This window comes from Colletotrichum paranaense, assembly GCF_030867605.1.
Source record: "Colletotrichum paranaense strain IMI 384185 chromosome Unknown Scaffold_4.1, whole genome shotgun sequence".
Taxonomy (NCBI): Eukaryota; Fungi; Ascomycota; class Sordariomycetes; order Glomerellales; family Glomerellaceae; genus Colletotrichum; species Colletotrichum paranaense.
This window is the reverse complement of record NW_026848962.1, coordinates 97,320-111,719: the sequence shown is the minus strand read 5'-3', so window position 1 is coordinate 111,719 and position 14,400 is coordinate 97,320. Positions and strand designations below refer to the sequence as shown.

Sequence of the window (14,400 nt, the reverse complement as noted above, 5' to 3'; positions counted from 1 at the left end):
ATGAGCTTGCAGATTCTCTTGCTGTTCAAAGTGGCTTGCTGTTCAAGGTAGCCAGGGAGATTTTGGTAGTAGATCACGGCTCAGGTTGTCGACGCAGGCTCAAATTCCTCCCCGACATGACAGCACAGTCGAATAGCCATGTGGTAAAGTAGACCAGCTAGATATCTTCGTCTTGTACCGCGGTTCGTAGTCTACTCGGCCAAGCGCAGATACCCGGCTTGTATAGGCAAAGCTAGCTTGGTCTCGTGGGCAGGGAGCCCGGTGATCGTGAGCATGTATGTATGCCTCCCCCAGACATTTGATAAACTGTTCATAGCGCCGTGGTCCTGGCGTCGCCATTACAGATTGAAAGAGTGAGACTCAGGGCCAATTCAGAAATTCGAAGATAGCCTACTACAGCCAGGGCCCTGTAGATCTTAGTGGAGAAGGGCTGTAGCGGTAGGTAAGCTATCAATGTTCCTTGTCCATGATCAACATTGTGCACAAGTAGAACGGGTCAACAGAGGTCGTCAGTCACAAATCTATTCCGTAAAGGTCATATCTGTATGCCATGCCTGGCCCCCATAAGAAACAATTGCCCTAGGTACCCGCCAGTTCCTTTTTTCAGGCGGGTGGTATACCGTAAACTCCGTTCATGCCCCAATATGCCCAGTGTGGAAATGCGATGGATGCTATAGCATGCCCCACCCAATCTATCATAATCAGAACCGATTTTCAGCCTCAGGCTCATCATGAGAGCTTTGCTTGCCCATGTACTGCGTTGATGTTGCTTGACCAATGACTGGTCTCGACACATATGCCTCTTCCTCATCGCCAGGCCGAATAAAGTCTCCTTTGTCAGTCGCGTAACTGTACGAGCCAACACCAGACCACCAAGCTTTATCGTGGCTGCGAGGACCCCATGCCCAGCCAGCACCCTGAGTGATCGGAAGGTGGTAGTAGCGGAAGGCGAAGATGGATGTGAAAATTCCAATCATGTAGCCGAAAAGAATGTCGAAACCGTGGTGGCGGAAGTCAAACCAGCGAGAGCCAGCAATGAAGATGGAAGCGAACCAAGGTATAACAACGATGGTCAGGAGATAGATCGGAGGGGCAGCAGCTTGTCGACGGACAGCCGTAACGACCTTGTTATGCTCAGCCAAGTTCCTGGCTGCAGTGGTGGAATCGGGATTGAGCGATCCGCTTTCGCCGAGTCCGACCTCCTCATAACCGGATCCAGCCTTCTTGATGCGAGATGGGAAAGCCGAGTGGGAATCGGCACCGTTGTCTGAAGCCACGAATGGTAGGGTAACGGCGAACTTGCTGGCGAGGAAAAGAGACAGATAGATCAGACCGGCGGCGGCGGAGCTCGAGTGACCAGACGGGTAGCTGCGGAAACCATCGTTGAGCGTGTGCGAATCGGTATTTGTGCAAATGGCTGCAGACACAAGCTGACCAAAGCCTGCCGCACCTGTCAAGCCGGTAATGTTGGCGGATGTACCACCAACGATGTACTTCTGTATGTTGGCCAGATCGGGCTGGCATCGAGAAAGAAGATCGGGTCGTGGTTTACCGAACATGTTCTTCATGCCGTTGGTGATGAAGAAGGCGCCAACATGAGCGAGAGCAAGACCGAGATATCCAACGTGCAATTCCCACAGCTTCCGTTTCCAGATGAGAGACTTGGGAGTTCCCTTAGGAACAGTATTTCCGGGGACGAGGATGAGGCACACGGCAGCGATGACGATGATGGGGCCAGCGACAGCAATGATGGCGGCTAGCCACATAGGCACGGTCTCGTGGTGGGTGAACGGGAAGCTGTTGAACTTTGGGTCAGCAAGATGCGGTAGAAGAAGGCGGTTCTAGTGTCTTACGAGATATTAGGGTCGAGGACAGAGAAAGGACGCTTGTTCGGCTCGACGATGCCCAATACGGTGGCAATGCCGCCGACAACGGCGAGGACAAGCCAGTCGAAGACGTATGATCCAATTAGCGAGGGAGTCCAGTGGCCGCGATGCGGACGGCGCCTGGAGTAGGGCGCTGGTGATTCGGGCATCTTGTAGTACGAGGGCCTCGATGAGGGCGACAAGTTTGCGAGAGGAATGGACGAGGACATGAGGTGAAGGGTAAGGGGAGAGAAGAAAAAGGCAATAAGTAGTTGGGGGAGGGGAAGGAGGTCATCCGAATCCGAAGGGAGGTGGCTCCAAGCTACTTCAGGTGAATGAAAGGCAGCAGGCGTATCTGTATGGGCAGAGGGAAAGAGAGTTTTAGTGTTATGGGGTTAGGAATGGGGAAAGGATCCGCACGGCGACGATGATGGCGTAGTGAAAAGTGCACGCGGATACGGCACCTGGGTGGTGGCTGGCCGGGGCTGCGGTACCTCGCGGAGAGGTATCTAGGGTGAGATGTGAGTGAGGCAGAGAGCGAAAGGCAGGGGCAAATGTCGGGCTGGTAAAATTATCAGGCCAAGGTAAGGATAAGTCGGGTCTGAGTTGCGATGTGAAAGTGAGGAAGGTAAAGTTTGGCCGGCGCGAGTAAAGAGAGAAGTGTAGAAACGGCAACAAGACACGAGGGGCCGGCGACTTGTTTGATGTTTGAATGATGTGTAGTGTAAGGTACGTGTAAGGGACCTGAGAACGCGCCAAGCGTGGTAGCACGGTATATGTAGTGGTGTGTGTTTGGTCTACTGGCTGATCTTGTCTCTGGTGAAGAAGGGCAGTGGAGGTAAGGTTACGGATTGTAGAAACCCCGATGGCAATTGAATACGCGAAGACGTTTGGAGAAAATATGAAAAGAAGTCGAGCTGTCAGGTACTCGTACACTCAGGGCTCAGGACCAAGGAGACATGGGAGCTATTGAGAGGTGAAGAAGGTGGAAGGGACAGAAGCACTTTGAAGTCGACGACAGGGTAGGAGAGTGCCGAAGCAAACGGAGTAAGCAGTCGCGTGGCAGTGCTCGAGACGGCGGCGGCGGTAGTTTGGGGCGATTCAAGAGGAGCTGTTGGCTAACGTGATACATTGAGGTACATCGATCAGCGGCAACGCAACCTTAACATTGAGCAGCCAGCCATTCTAGCGGAGGGCATCAATAATTGTGCAGCTCACGAGCCGTCAAAGAATTCAAGCATGGCAGAAAAGTAATTGGTATTATCGACTGCGTTAGGGGTCGTTCATCCGTACACGTCTAAACTTTGATGGGCGTTATGGGGTCTGCAGATGGCTGACAGCGCAATGCATGAATGCTGAAGGTGAGCACGAGCTTGAGCTACGCCAACAGGCAACAGATGAAGGAAGTCCCCTGATGCAGGCGCAGCCGATCATGGACCATCGCATCTAATGTATTTTTGGGCTTGGACGAAGCCAACAGAGTACAGGCTAACACAGCATGGCCGAGCCATTTGACGTAGCTGTACGATTAGTATATAGCTCGTGTCCTCACTCGGCTAATCTCGCAGCTTAGGATCCCGCGGACTCGTTGCGACAACCCTGCCATTTCATCACCCACGTTAACCGGAACCCGAGGGGCGGTACACTTAGATGGATGGCAGCACGTAAGGTATCCATATGTTGCGCGTTACGCACTGCGTGAAGAGCCGAATGAAGAACGAAGATGGGAAAGGGTAAAAAGGGTCACGGCAGGCCCAGCCATTTCTTGACTCGAATGATCAATCCCGAGTCTCTCAAGTGTTTGAGAAAGCGCCTGAGGGAGCCCATTTGGCCTGCCTTGTGTCCTGTGCGACTTCTTTCACCAGAGGGAGGAGAAGGGAAGGGAAGGAACATACCTAGGTACTTGGTAAGGCTGTGCCTGGCGGGTACTTGCAAGGTACCTCTGGTTTCCATTACCGTTGCGGAGGTGAGAACGGAAGGAAGGCCCCATCTGAGACTTCACACCAGACCCAGACCGACCCGTGCGCCTACTTCCCGTGTACCCGTTGCGAAGTACGTTCCCAGTGAGGCAAGGTAAGGTACTGAACGAGCCCCTTTCGCTTACCTTAGCTAAGGCAGTACGTACCACAAGATGCACGATGCACTGGCGAGGGTGGCTTGGGTCTCGGCACTGTGGATCACAAGAAGCAGTCAATCGACTGAATCCTGTCACTTCTGACTCTGCCAAGAGTCTTGTCAGCTTCACTTTCATTAACCTGCCACTTTGACTTGCCCGTCGCACCGCATTCTTTTGCTCTGATCATTGACCATGTTAGGTCTAGGATTCTATAAACCACTTTACAGACCAAGGACAGAAGATTGCGTACCAACTCGTTGCTCTATGCCACAAATGTGCCAAGCATGCGCCGTCACTCGATCTTCAATTACCAACCACTGACCGACCACTGGCACATACATTCATCTACACACAATCACAGCTGACATCTGTTCCCACAACGAGTCTCTAAGTCCATTGACGGAGCTTTTAACTGACAGAGAAACACCTACTCCGTACAGCTCTTGTCTTGGCTTGTCACCTGCTATAGGTATTTTTGAGAGATTCCACGGTAGCATACCTACATTCCAACCTGTTCCCTAACGTCGTCTTAATCTGCCAGCCATCACGACTCACGACACTCGCTTCTCGTCGCACAACGGCCTTGTGTGCTCGCCTGTTCCGCCTTGGTCCCGGCCATGGCCCGGGATCATCGGCAGACCGGCACGTCGACATCTTCGTCAATTTTCACACGCGTGGCCTCTGCCCAATGCCACAGCTCAGCCCGCTTCAGCAGAAGGCACATTTCAGAAGACAACGCTAACCAAAATCGAAATACGGGTATGGGTTCTCCATATTTTACTGCTCAGGGCCGCCATAACCTGGTCTGGCACAACAACATTGCTATCAAGTTTTCCTCCACTGCATTGTGACAGCCAGTAAATGCTCCGCGGTATTCTCGGGCACCGATGCAAAGGATGGGAAAGGTGTTCAATCGTCATCAATCAGTTTCTTGCAGGCGGTCGCTACAGCAACCCAAAGCACAGTGTCACGGCGGGCGAAAATATATACCCGAGTAAAAATTACTTTGTTCATTTGTTCAGAACTGAGAACTTGATCAGGACTTCAGAGCCAAAGAACGCAGTCTGTATGAAGTACAACTCAAAATGTTTTCTGCTCCTGCAACGCAATATACCCCCATGACGCCTCCGGACTGGGAACGCCAAATCAATCCCTTGTCCCACGCCGTTTAGGGTGCTTCATTGGCTCTGCAGATCCCGAACCATGCCTATCGACCTGGAGGGCCAATGACCCTCGCTCATGTTTCCAAATGGCTGCCACCCCTGAGATGCGAACGGATTCAGCCAACATCCCGTCGGAGACAGGGTCAAGCTGCGGCTGAGGGCAATTAATTCTCCGAGTCTTTGATATGGCAGCGATGAGTCGTGATTCGCCAGCACTTGGCTACCCTAAACAGGAGCAGCCTCACCATCACTGCATACATACTATAAACACAGGTACAGCTGGAACAAGGTTCGCAGTCGGCCATGTTTATTCATCAAGTCACAGCACCAAAAGATGTTTTCGGGGCAAAGTGTAATGCTTGCGGCCCCGCTTCTGCCGCAGCTCGGCCGGAACATTGCTTTGGGATATCGGTTTCCGGAGACCCTCGACCCGAATTCGCCACAATTATCGGCTTTCAGCGTTGAGGATACCAAAACACCAAAACAAAATCAGCCGTCGTACACGGGCTCTATTATTCACCTGCCGCAATGCAATCTAGCTTCTGAACGGCTACCGCCACAAAGGTTCGGATCCAAGTGGTATTCCGCTCAGTTGGCTCGGATTTATGATCAGTGATCAAGCACCAATAGGGTCGATAGCTTTGCGTCTTCAGATATCGTCAACCGCCCGTGGTGATGTTATTCGATTCTCATCGCCAAGTCTTGGGTCCGCGATGTTGACGTTCAGCTAGCACACAATATCTATCATGATGGTTCGCGATTTGTCTCAAGGATGCCTCAGGGCCGTTTCTCAGCTCCAGTCTACCACACGCAGGCTAGGGTAGCATTAGGTTGTTTCCGAGCAACTCTGACCTCGTCGACACACGGTCCTCGAGGGAGCATCCGCTAGCCGCATCCTACATCGTAAAAGCAGCCTGTTTCGGTCAAAGCCCCCTATTCTCGCCCGCACATCGCTATGCCCATTTTGGTCTTCCATCTCTCTGCAACGGCACCAGGAGTCTTTGTGGAACTAGAGCCATCCACAACTCTGAAAACGCCACCATCTCATACGATGTAGCAACCGATGGTAGTTTGGCGACCCAAAAGTAGTCGACCCTGACATTGAACTGATTCTCAAACACAGCAGCGGGGCCCCTTTACTACCGCGCCATGACAAAGATAGTCCCATCTCGAGCCTCTAGAAGGATCTCGCGGCTCACCGTTTTGGTGATTCGCGTTTTTCACAGCTTTCTTTTAGGAGCTTTAGGGGCAATGGCTCGATGTTCTTAAATCGTCTCCCATCGCCGTATTTCTTGGCTTGATCTGGTTGACATTCACTCGCTCTTCTCCACACCACGCTCGTTCTTCTTGGCTCTTCGGGACTGTGCACTGTTACTTGTCGACTAACAGCTCAACATGTCTATTCTCGAGCTCCTCATGCTCGCCCTCGCTGGAACGGCTGTGGCCTCGCCTCCCCTCGGCATCCGGGCCGTCTCCCCAGATAACTCATGTGGAAAGACTGGAAACGGAGGCAGCTCCAAGGCGTACACTTGCCCTACGAATTTGCCATGCTGTTCAGTCAATGGCTGGTGCGGCTCTACTGACGCCTACTGCTTGCCCGCCAACGGTTGCCAGACCGGCTTTGGTACGTGTAAGGGAACGACGAGTAGCAAGGCCCCAGCGGCAGCAAGCAGCAGCAAAGCATCAGTGAGCGCTAGCAAGGCACCAGTCAGCAGTCCCAGCAGCACCGCAGTGGCAGTCAACGTCTCTCCCGATAACTCGTGCGGAAAGACTGGTAACGGGGGTAGCGCGGCGGGTTACTCTTGCCCGACGGATCTGCCCTGCTGCTCCGTCAACGGCTGGTGCGGTTCGACCAACGACTATTGTCTGGCGACCAATGGCTGCCAGACTGGGTTCGGTACTTGCACAAACGACGGCAGCCCGCCGGCAGGCGGTGGTGATGGCGGAGACTCCGGGTCAGGGGTCTGCGGCCCGGATAACGGGAACGCCAAGTGCGCCGCGAACGAGTGCTGCTCTGCTGCAGGGTAAGTGAACAAACAACCCAATCTTGAATAGTTCTCCTGTGTTGCTAACATTACACCAGATTCTGCGGAACAACTGCCGGTAATTAAATTCCGTGTCATGCCGGTTTAGATAAATAACCCCTAACATAAATGTAGAGCACTGCAAGGCTCCCGACTGCTTGTTCCAGTATGGCCCGGCATGCGACGCCAATAAGATTCCTCCTGGTCAGAACACCTCCAGCATTGCCCGTCCCAAGCTCGGCTCGGTCGAGTATGGCGGTCCTGGTGTATACAGCTGCGTTAAGCCCGGCGATGTTGCCCTAACTTATGACGATGGCCCGGCCGCGTACACAAACGACCTGTTGGATCTCTTGAAGAAGTACAATGCCTCAGCCACATTCATGATCACTGGCATCAACAATGCAAAGGGTGAAATCGACAATACCACTTTCCCCTGGGCCAACACCATCAAGTATGACGACTTTGCCGTCCAGCAAGACTCTGGGAGCTTTTTGGGCTAATATTGAGCGACAGGCGCATGTACTCCGAAGGCCACCAAATTGCCAGCCACACTTGGTCTCACGCTGATCTGGTATGTATTCTTGCCAAGGATCCGTCTTCTCGTCGACGGGTTTGCTGACTTTGAGTCACCAGTGCAACATCACCTCGGCGCAGCGCAAGGATGAGATGTACAAACTCGAGATGGCTGTCCGTAACATCATCGGCGTCTTCCCTACTTACATGAGGTATGAAAGCAACCCCATCACCCAACCCTGCGAGAAAACCCGACTAACACTCATCTTCTCCCCCCCAAAAAAGACCCCCTTACTCCTCATGCACAGCCGCCTGCGGCTGCGAGCGCGACATGAAGGCACTCGGCTACTCCATCATCTACTTCGACCTCGACACCGCCGACTACCTCCACGACAGCGCCACGGAGATCCAGCAGTCCAAGGACATTGTCACCCAGGCCATCGCCGCCAAGCCTGCGGCCAGCGACAACTTCCTCGTCATTGGCCACGACATCCACTACCAGACCGTTTACAACCTCACAGAGTTCACGCTTCAAAAGTTCAAGGGCAAGAATATGGTCACCATTGGCGAGTGCCTCGGCGATCCTAAAGCCAACTGGTACCGAACGGATGCGCGCACCACCCTTGGCTAAGCTCTCCAGTCGTGTCGACAGATTTTGAAGAGTGTCAGATTCGAGCCCTCTTCAGCATAGCTGCTCGATGATGTTAGTGTCTACCCAATGATCGCCTCGTTTGGGAGTCTGTATCAAACCGTAATATAGTGTATATTATCTAGTGTTACATAGTTCTTGTTGAATAATACTTTTCTCTATGCAAAACAACTTGCGGCTCTGATACTCAGCAGAATTGAAGATCATGGCCCTCATTCCCCCTTTAGTGACGTCGAATATGAATGAACCCCAATCAGTCTACTTAAATAGGCTCAAGTAAGTCATCTCACGGGTGTGGCACTGTTGTGGCACTGTTGTAGTATAAGTGTGTTTGACCCTCCGCTGTGGATGCATACTGGATCCAACAGCTTACTGGCGACATAGCAAATATAGACACGTGAGCTCATGATGACTCCTATTATGTCGAACAGAAAAAAGCAATGCAATGTATTCAGCCCTTCCTGAACCCGATTCTCGAACAGATGTATGTACAGGTTTTTTTCACGATGCCGTTGGCGATAAGCCAGCCCTCACTCCCGCCCCCGATGTATGGTATGTTTGCCTTCCCTCATTGCGCATCATCAAAACACTCCGAACGGGAGCAACGATTAGACGACGACAAGACACCCTCACTTGTAGACCAGCCATGCCTTAACACACAAAAATAGTGAATTCCATGTCTTGCCAGCCCAGTGGAAGACAGAGTCAACGAACTCCAGCCAAACCGTCCGCTTTCGTGATATCCTTGTCCTGACTCCATGCGCCGTTCATGAGACAAGAGCAACGAAGTCCCAATGCGATGGAAAATATAAACCCACAAAAACAAAGCAACACAAAACAGCTGCCCATATCTGACAGATGAGTCTGGACACAATCTAACCCAGAGAAAAAGAATAAAGCCCAATCGCCTTCCCCCCGCAAGCCCGTGGGGGCTAATGTCAAGAACCTGGGGTAGCGCGACAAGGATGACTACTGCACCTATAGAGGTGCGTGTCGCCGATGGATGCATTCGTAAAAGTGGCCGTAAACGCAGAAGATGATCCAACTATTCGGCACAGGATGGCTAATAGTTGGCTTCCTCCTCCTCCTCTTCCTCAGGATAGTGCTCGTCTTCCTTGTTTGAGATCTGGTCCAGGGACAGATGAACATCGACAATGCCGAAGTGAGGAGCACTCTTCTTCGCCCATTGGCGGGTGAGGATGGAGGCTACACAAATGTCAGCAACGAAATGAGGCACGAGGCCAAGGAGGTACTCACCCTTGAGGAATTTCTTGCTCGCATACTTCTTGAAGAAGGCCTCGTGGACGACCGGGCGGGCAAGATAGTCCACCATGAGGCGAACGACGGGCTCAATCTCCTCTTCGTTGTAGCCAGCATAGAATGCGATGGTGTCATCCTGTTGAATTGTCAGTCAACTAGCCCACTTTGTTATGATCCATATTACATACCCAGTCACCACGGTCCAGGATGAGGCGGGCCAGGTACATAGCACCGGCCGCGACATGACTGGGACGGTATGCCATGAAACGGTGGTCGAGGAGGCTGATCTCCATTAGGTACTTGCCGATGGTACGGCACTGAATGTCGTAGTTGTCGGCCTTGCTGATGCGACGCAGGAAGTTCATAGGGTTGGGGTAGCTCAGATCATAGTTCAGGGTTCCAAGAACGAATCGCTCCGCGCTGAGGATCTCAGCCTCGCTAAATCCATCATCGGCAACATGGCGAAAGTTGGCGACGTGAGGCGACAAAACTTCCTCGTACTTGGAGGCGATGAACATGGCGGTGATGCCAACAAGCTGCAGGCGATCGAGCTGCACGACCTTTTCCGAGAGGAAGCGGTCAATGATGTTGATGGCCAGGAAAAGAGTCTCAGGGAGGAGGTGGAAGCGCGTGTGCACCTCAATCAACCAGTCGACTAGAATTCCACGCGTCTTCCACTCCAAGTCGTCTTGGTGCTCCATGTAGTTGGGGTTGGGAATGGAGTTGCACTCCAAATCCTTGAGATATTCAAAGATCTCATTGGCATACTCGGCCACCATCAACGGGTCATCGAGGTCCTCCTCGTCCAGGTTGGTAACATTCTTGGGGTAGACGAAGGGCTTGTTGGCATTGACGGGCTCAGACTCGACTGGAGTCTGGCTCTTGACGTTCTCCTGGTCGGACTTGGTTCGGCTCTCGGTAGCTGGCTTCTTGCGCATAGGTTCGCTGTCGTCGAGAGAGATCTCCTTCTCCTCCTTGATGACCTTGGTCGTGACCTTTCTCTTCGAGATCGCGCCGGATCCTGAGCCGGGTGCCTTGTCCTTCTTCTCTCTGGGTGCCACAGATCTGGTGGTGCTGGTAGACTTCTTGGTGATTCCAGTAGGCTTCTCAGCCTTGGAGACGAGGCCGACCTTGCCGGTAGGCTTCTTGCCTGCGCCAGCCTCTGGCTTGTTAACATTGCTGACGTCGCCGAGGGCGGCGCGTTTGGTTCGTTGAGCTGCCGGGATCGCGTTGGTTGCAGACTTCTTCGTGGCGAGAGCCTTTCCTGGGACAGCGAGCTCGTCAACGCTTAGTGCAGCTGCTTTGGCACGCGTCATGCGCGTGGTTCCGCTGTTCTCATCGTTCTCGTTCGAAACGAGGCGTGTTGCACGCGCCGGACGGGTAACCTGAAGGAAAGGGTGAGCACGATATCGACGCGACGAGAGCTTACTGGACGTGTTGCAAGGATAAGCATTCACGAGTAGACTTACGGGCATCTTGTCAACTGAGTATGTCAAGTTGAGTATCTGAGGTGTAGGATTCTATTAGGTCAAGGTTAGCATTGGGACGCGTCGAGATGCCGGTGCCACCTCAAAGGTAAGGTTCCAAGCAGAGACAGTATAGGATAAAGCAACTTTATGCTTGGAGGGAGAGGAAGAGGAACAGCGCGGTAATGGAAAGAGGTGAGCAAGGTCGAGACATGCATACCTTGGGGAATGATGATGACGGGCGACTCGAACGCGGGCAAAACGCTTGCTCAGGCTCGACGCCAAACACTTGATGGGCGAGATCAGTCGCGTCCCAAGAGCCAATTGACAAAGATGCAAAGATGCTGAGACCAAGGAGGAGAGTGCAATACAGAGGTAGAGGTAGGGGTATTAGGAGATTGGGCTTCGGGCAAAACTGAGGTTGTTTATGTGGGAGGAGGTGAAAGGACAATCAATGTGTGATGTGTTTTGCTGAGGTAGTGGGAACGAATGGACGTGATGTGGTATGCAGTGGGGACCGTATTGTGAATGGGACCAGAGCCGCCAGCTTTGGGAGGTACGTACCGATTTTTTCAAGTCGCGGCTCGCGGTGGCCCTGGTTTGGTCACCACAGTAGCGTATCTGAAGCAGACAGGCGTGCAGTTGGTGCACACGCGAACGGCAGACAGGGAGTGGCTTCTTGACTCTCGCTAAAGGAAAAGTCGCGTCGGGGGTGTCTTTGTCGTGAACGACGGCTGAGGATGTAGTCGCGACTCAGTGAAATCTCATAAGAGAATTCGGTTTCTTTGTGTGCAACAGGTGAAGAATATGAGGGCCGGACAGCTGCGCTAGACAGATATATCTAGCTCTGGGCGTGTGTGGCGGCTGAAGGTAGTGAATCGAAGAAATTCACTGCTGTGAGTGATTCAAATAGAGGGCCTGGCGGTGCTGGCTATGACGAGCAGGTCGGATGGAATGCTGGTGAGAAGGTGGATGTGTGCGGTATGCGACAAGAAGGATGATGCCGTGGTGATGGTTTCGATTGTGGTAAAGCGAGGATGAGAATGAATAAGAAGCTGCTGTCTTGAGGATGGAGGAGCAGCTTGAGCGGTGACAGTAGTGAGAATGTGTATCTGTTGTCGGTTGCCTGGGGCGAGATTGAAGATACCTCGAAAGGAGCAGCAGGAATATCAAGGTGCCTTAACCCGGAGATAATCGTAGGCTTATGAGGAAGTTCGAGAATCGTGGTGGTAGCCAAGCGAGAGTGGAAGCAGTGTGAGGGTGGATACGCGATTGCCCCGGCTGCACGCGAAAGAAGGTCTGCTGGCTGATGGAGAAGACTGCAAAAAAAGACGTGGAAAATGGGGAGTTACCCCGGTCACAATAGCAATCAACAGCAGCAACCGCGGGGCAACCAGAGCACCATTGGCTGCCTTCCCGACCACGTCCCGTCACGCTTCCAGAGGCGGCCTGCCTGGTCGTGTCGAGGCGTCTGAGGCTTAACCCGAGGGTTCAGCCACCCAGGTCCACTAAATGTGGCTGAAGCTTCTGCCCCTTCAGTACGTACCGCCAATGACTGGGCTTCCGTTCCTGGACGTCAGTTCATCGGCGCCGGCAGAATAATTATTTCCTAAAGCTCGAAATCTGCACTGGCCTTAAGCGTACCTGATAGAGCCGCTTCAGCCATCACGACAACAGGGACTGTATTCCCGCCCAACGAGTATCCCAACAGCAATTAGGGTCGAATTCGGATAGTTCTGGGCACAATTGAGCAATTGAGACCTATCTCAGGGTTGTCTTCGCTATCCTGCAGCCACTACACCCCGACCGAGCCGTCCCTTTACGCGATATGCTGCGCCTGTCCAGCTTCTCCTGAACGTAACCAACCGACCCGAGAAAAGGGAGCCTTCACTTGGACTCATAGCCGCACATTGATGCCAATATGTCGCGCTCTATGATGCTCTTGTCAGCTCAGAGGAGCTGCGCAAGTCTCCTCGGTTCGACCGCCTTTCGTGGGCTTGCGATTCGACAATATGCCACTGCCACGAGGAAGAAGTCCGTCGAGAAGCCCGCCACGAAATCCAGCGAGCCTGCCGCAACTGCCCCCACTATCGAGAAAGCAAACAACGACTCCGTAATTATGCGCACCTACAAGCCGCGAACACCCGGAGTCCGTCATCTGAAGCGTCCGATCAACGATCACCTGTGGAAGGGCCGACCCTTCCTGCCACTGACCTACCCCAAGAAGGGCCACGGAAAGGGAGGTCGTAACAACTCTGGAAGGATCACCGTCAGACATCACGGAGGTGGCGCGAAGAGGAGGATACGAACCGTTGATTTTGAGCGCTGGCAGGCTGGTCCGCATCTGGTCGATCGCATCGAGTACGATCCGGGTCGAAGTGCTCACATTGCGCTGCTCTCGAACAAGTCTACCGGGCGCAAGAGCTACATCGTTGCTGCTGAGGGTATGCGTGCCGGCGACGTCGTCCACAGCTACCGTTCCGGTATCCCCAAGGACCTTCTTGACAGCATGGGTGGCGTCGTCGATCCCGGTATTTTGGCAGCCAAAACGGCCTGGAGAGGCAACTGCTTGCCCATGCACATGATTCCTGTTGGTACTGTTATCTTCAACGTCGGCTCGAGAGCCAAGGGCGGTGCTGTGTTCTGTCGCAGTGCTGGTACCTACGCAATCTTGGTTTCCAAGGAGGAAGAGACCAGGGACGACGGTACCAAGGTTGTTACGGGCAAGTACATCAACGTTCGTCTTCAGAGCGGCGAGATTCGCAGAGTCAGCAAAGACGCTTGCGCAACGATTGGAGTCGCTAGCAACCCCCACCACCAGTACAGACAATTGGGCAAGGCCGGACGAAGCAGATGGCTCAACATTCGCCCCACGGTTCGTGGTCTTGCCATGAACTCCGGTACGTGTAACCAACCTTGCCTCTACGTATTGGAAACACTAACAATCGTGTGACAGTTGACCACCCTCACGGTGGTGGTCGTGGTAAGTCGAAGGGTAACCGCCACCCTACCAGTCCATGGGGCACTCCCGTACGTTTCTCCCTGCTGCCCCTCATACTCTCACAGCTACTGATACACACATCCTACAGGCCAAGGGCGGCTTCAAGACCCGTCGCAAGCACAACTTCAACAAGTGGGTTGTCGAGCCCAGAGTACGCAACATGGGCAAGAGAAGAAGCAAGGCCTCATAAGTCATGCTAGTCCATCGACGAGATCCGACTGTAGACGGACGCGAACAGACATTTACCGAGCCTGAAACGACGCTCGATGCCCCTGCTGTAAATGTATGTCATAGTATTTGTATCATAGAGCTATTCATGTTGAGTTGCCGGCCTCCGGCGCAT

The 14,400-nt window shown here is 53.1% G+C and overlaps 5 protein-coding genes across 5 annotated transcripts; 2 read left to right on the top strand and 3 right to left on the bottom strand.

Moving 5' to 3' along the window:
• Nucleotides 1-701: 701 nt before the first annotated feature.
• On the bottom strand, nucleotides 702-2,095 carry CPAR01_05020 (PAP2 superfamily protein; the record flags this gene model as incomplete). Its single annotated transcript, XM_060489299.1, has 2 exons — nucleotides 702-1,797; nucleotides 1,854-2,095. 2 exons carry the CDS (start codon nucleotides 2,093-2,095, stop codon nucleotides 702-704), a joined length of 1,338 nt encoding a protein of 445 aa, XP_060350765.1.
• Nucleotides 2,096-6,539: 4,444 nt separating this feature from the next.
• Nucleotides 6,540-8,312, top strand: CPAR01_05019 (chitin deacetylase; the record flags this gene model as incomplete). Its single annotated transcript, XM_060489298.1, has 6 exons — nucleotides 6,540-7,168; nucleotides 7,228-7,247; nucleotides 7,304-7,619; nucleotides 7,682-7,739; nucleotides 7,802-7,893; nucleotides 7,967-8,312. The coding sequence occupies 6 exons, from the start codon at nucleotides 6,540-6,542 to the stop codon at nucleotides 8,310-8,312; spliced, it is 1,461 nt and encodes a 486-aa protein (XP_060350764.1).
• A 586-nt stretch (nucleotides 8,313-8,898) lies between these two features.
• On the bottom strand, nucleotides 8,899-9,339 carry CPAR01_05018 (uncharacterized protein; the record flags this gene model as incomplete). The annotated part of the gene is made up of 1 exon (XM_060489297.1): nucleotides 8,899-9,339. The coding sequence occupies one exon, from the start codon at nucleotides 9,337-9,339 to the stop codon at nucleotides 8,899-8,901; it is 441 nt and encodes a 146-aa protein (XP_060350763.1).
• A 54-nt stretch (nucleotides 9,340-9,393) lies between these two features.
• On the bottom strand, nucleotides 9,394-11,065 carry CPAR01_05017 (cyclin; the record flags this gene model as incomplete). Its single annotated transcript, XM_060489296.1, has 4 exons — nucleotides 9,394-9,536; nucleotides 9,588-9,726; nucleotides 9,779-11,014; nucleotides 11,060-11,065. The coding sequence occupies 4 exons, from the start codon at nucleotides 11,063-11,065 to the stop codon at nucleotides 9,394-9,396; spliced, it is 1,524 nt and encodes a 507-aa protein (XP_060350762.1).
• A 1,912-nt stretch (nucleotides 11,066-12,977) lies between these two features.
• On the top strand, nucleotides 12,978-14,247 carry CPAR01_05016 (50S ribosomal protein L2; the record flags this gene model as incomplete). Its single annotated transcript, XM_060489295.1, has 3 exons — nucleotides 12,978-13,956; nucleotides 14,013-14,086; nucleotides 14,146-14,247. 3 exons carry the CDS (start codon nucleotides 12,978-12,980, stop codon nucleotides 14,245-14,247), a joined length of 1,155 nt encoding a protein of 384 aa, XP_060350761.1.
• Between the last annotated feature and the right edge of the window lie 153 nt (nucleotides 14,248-14,400).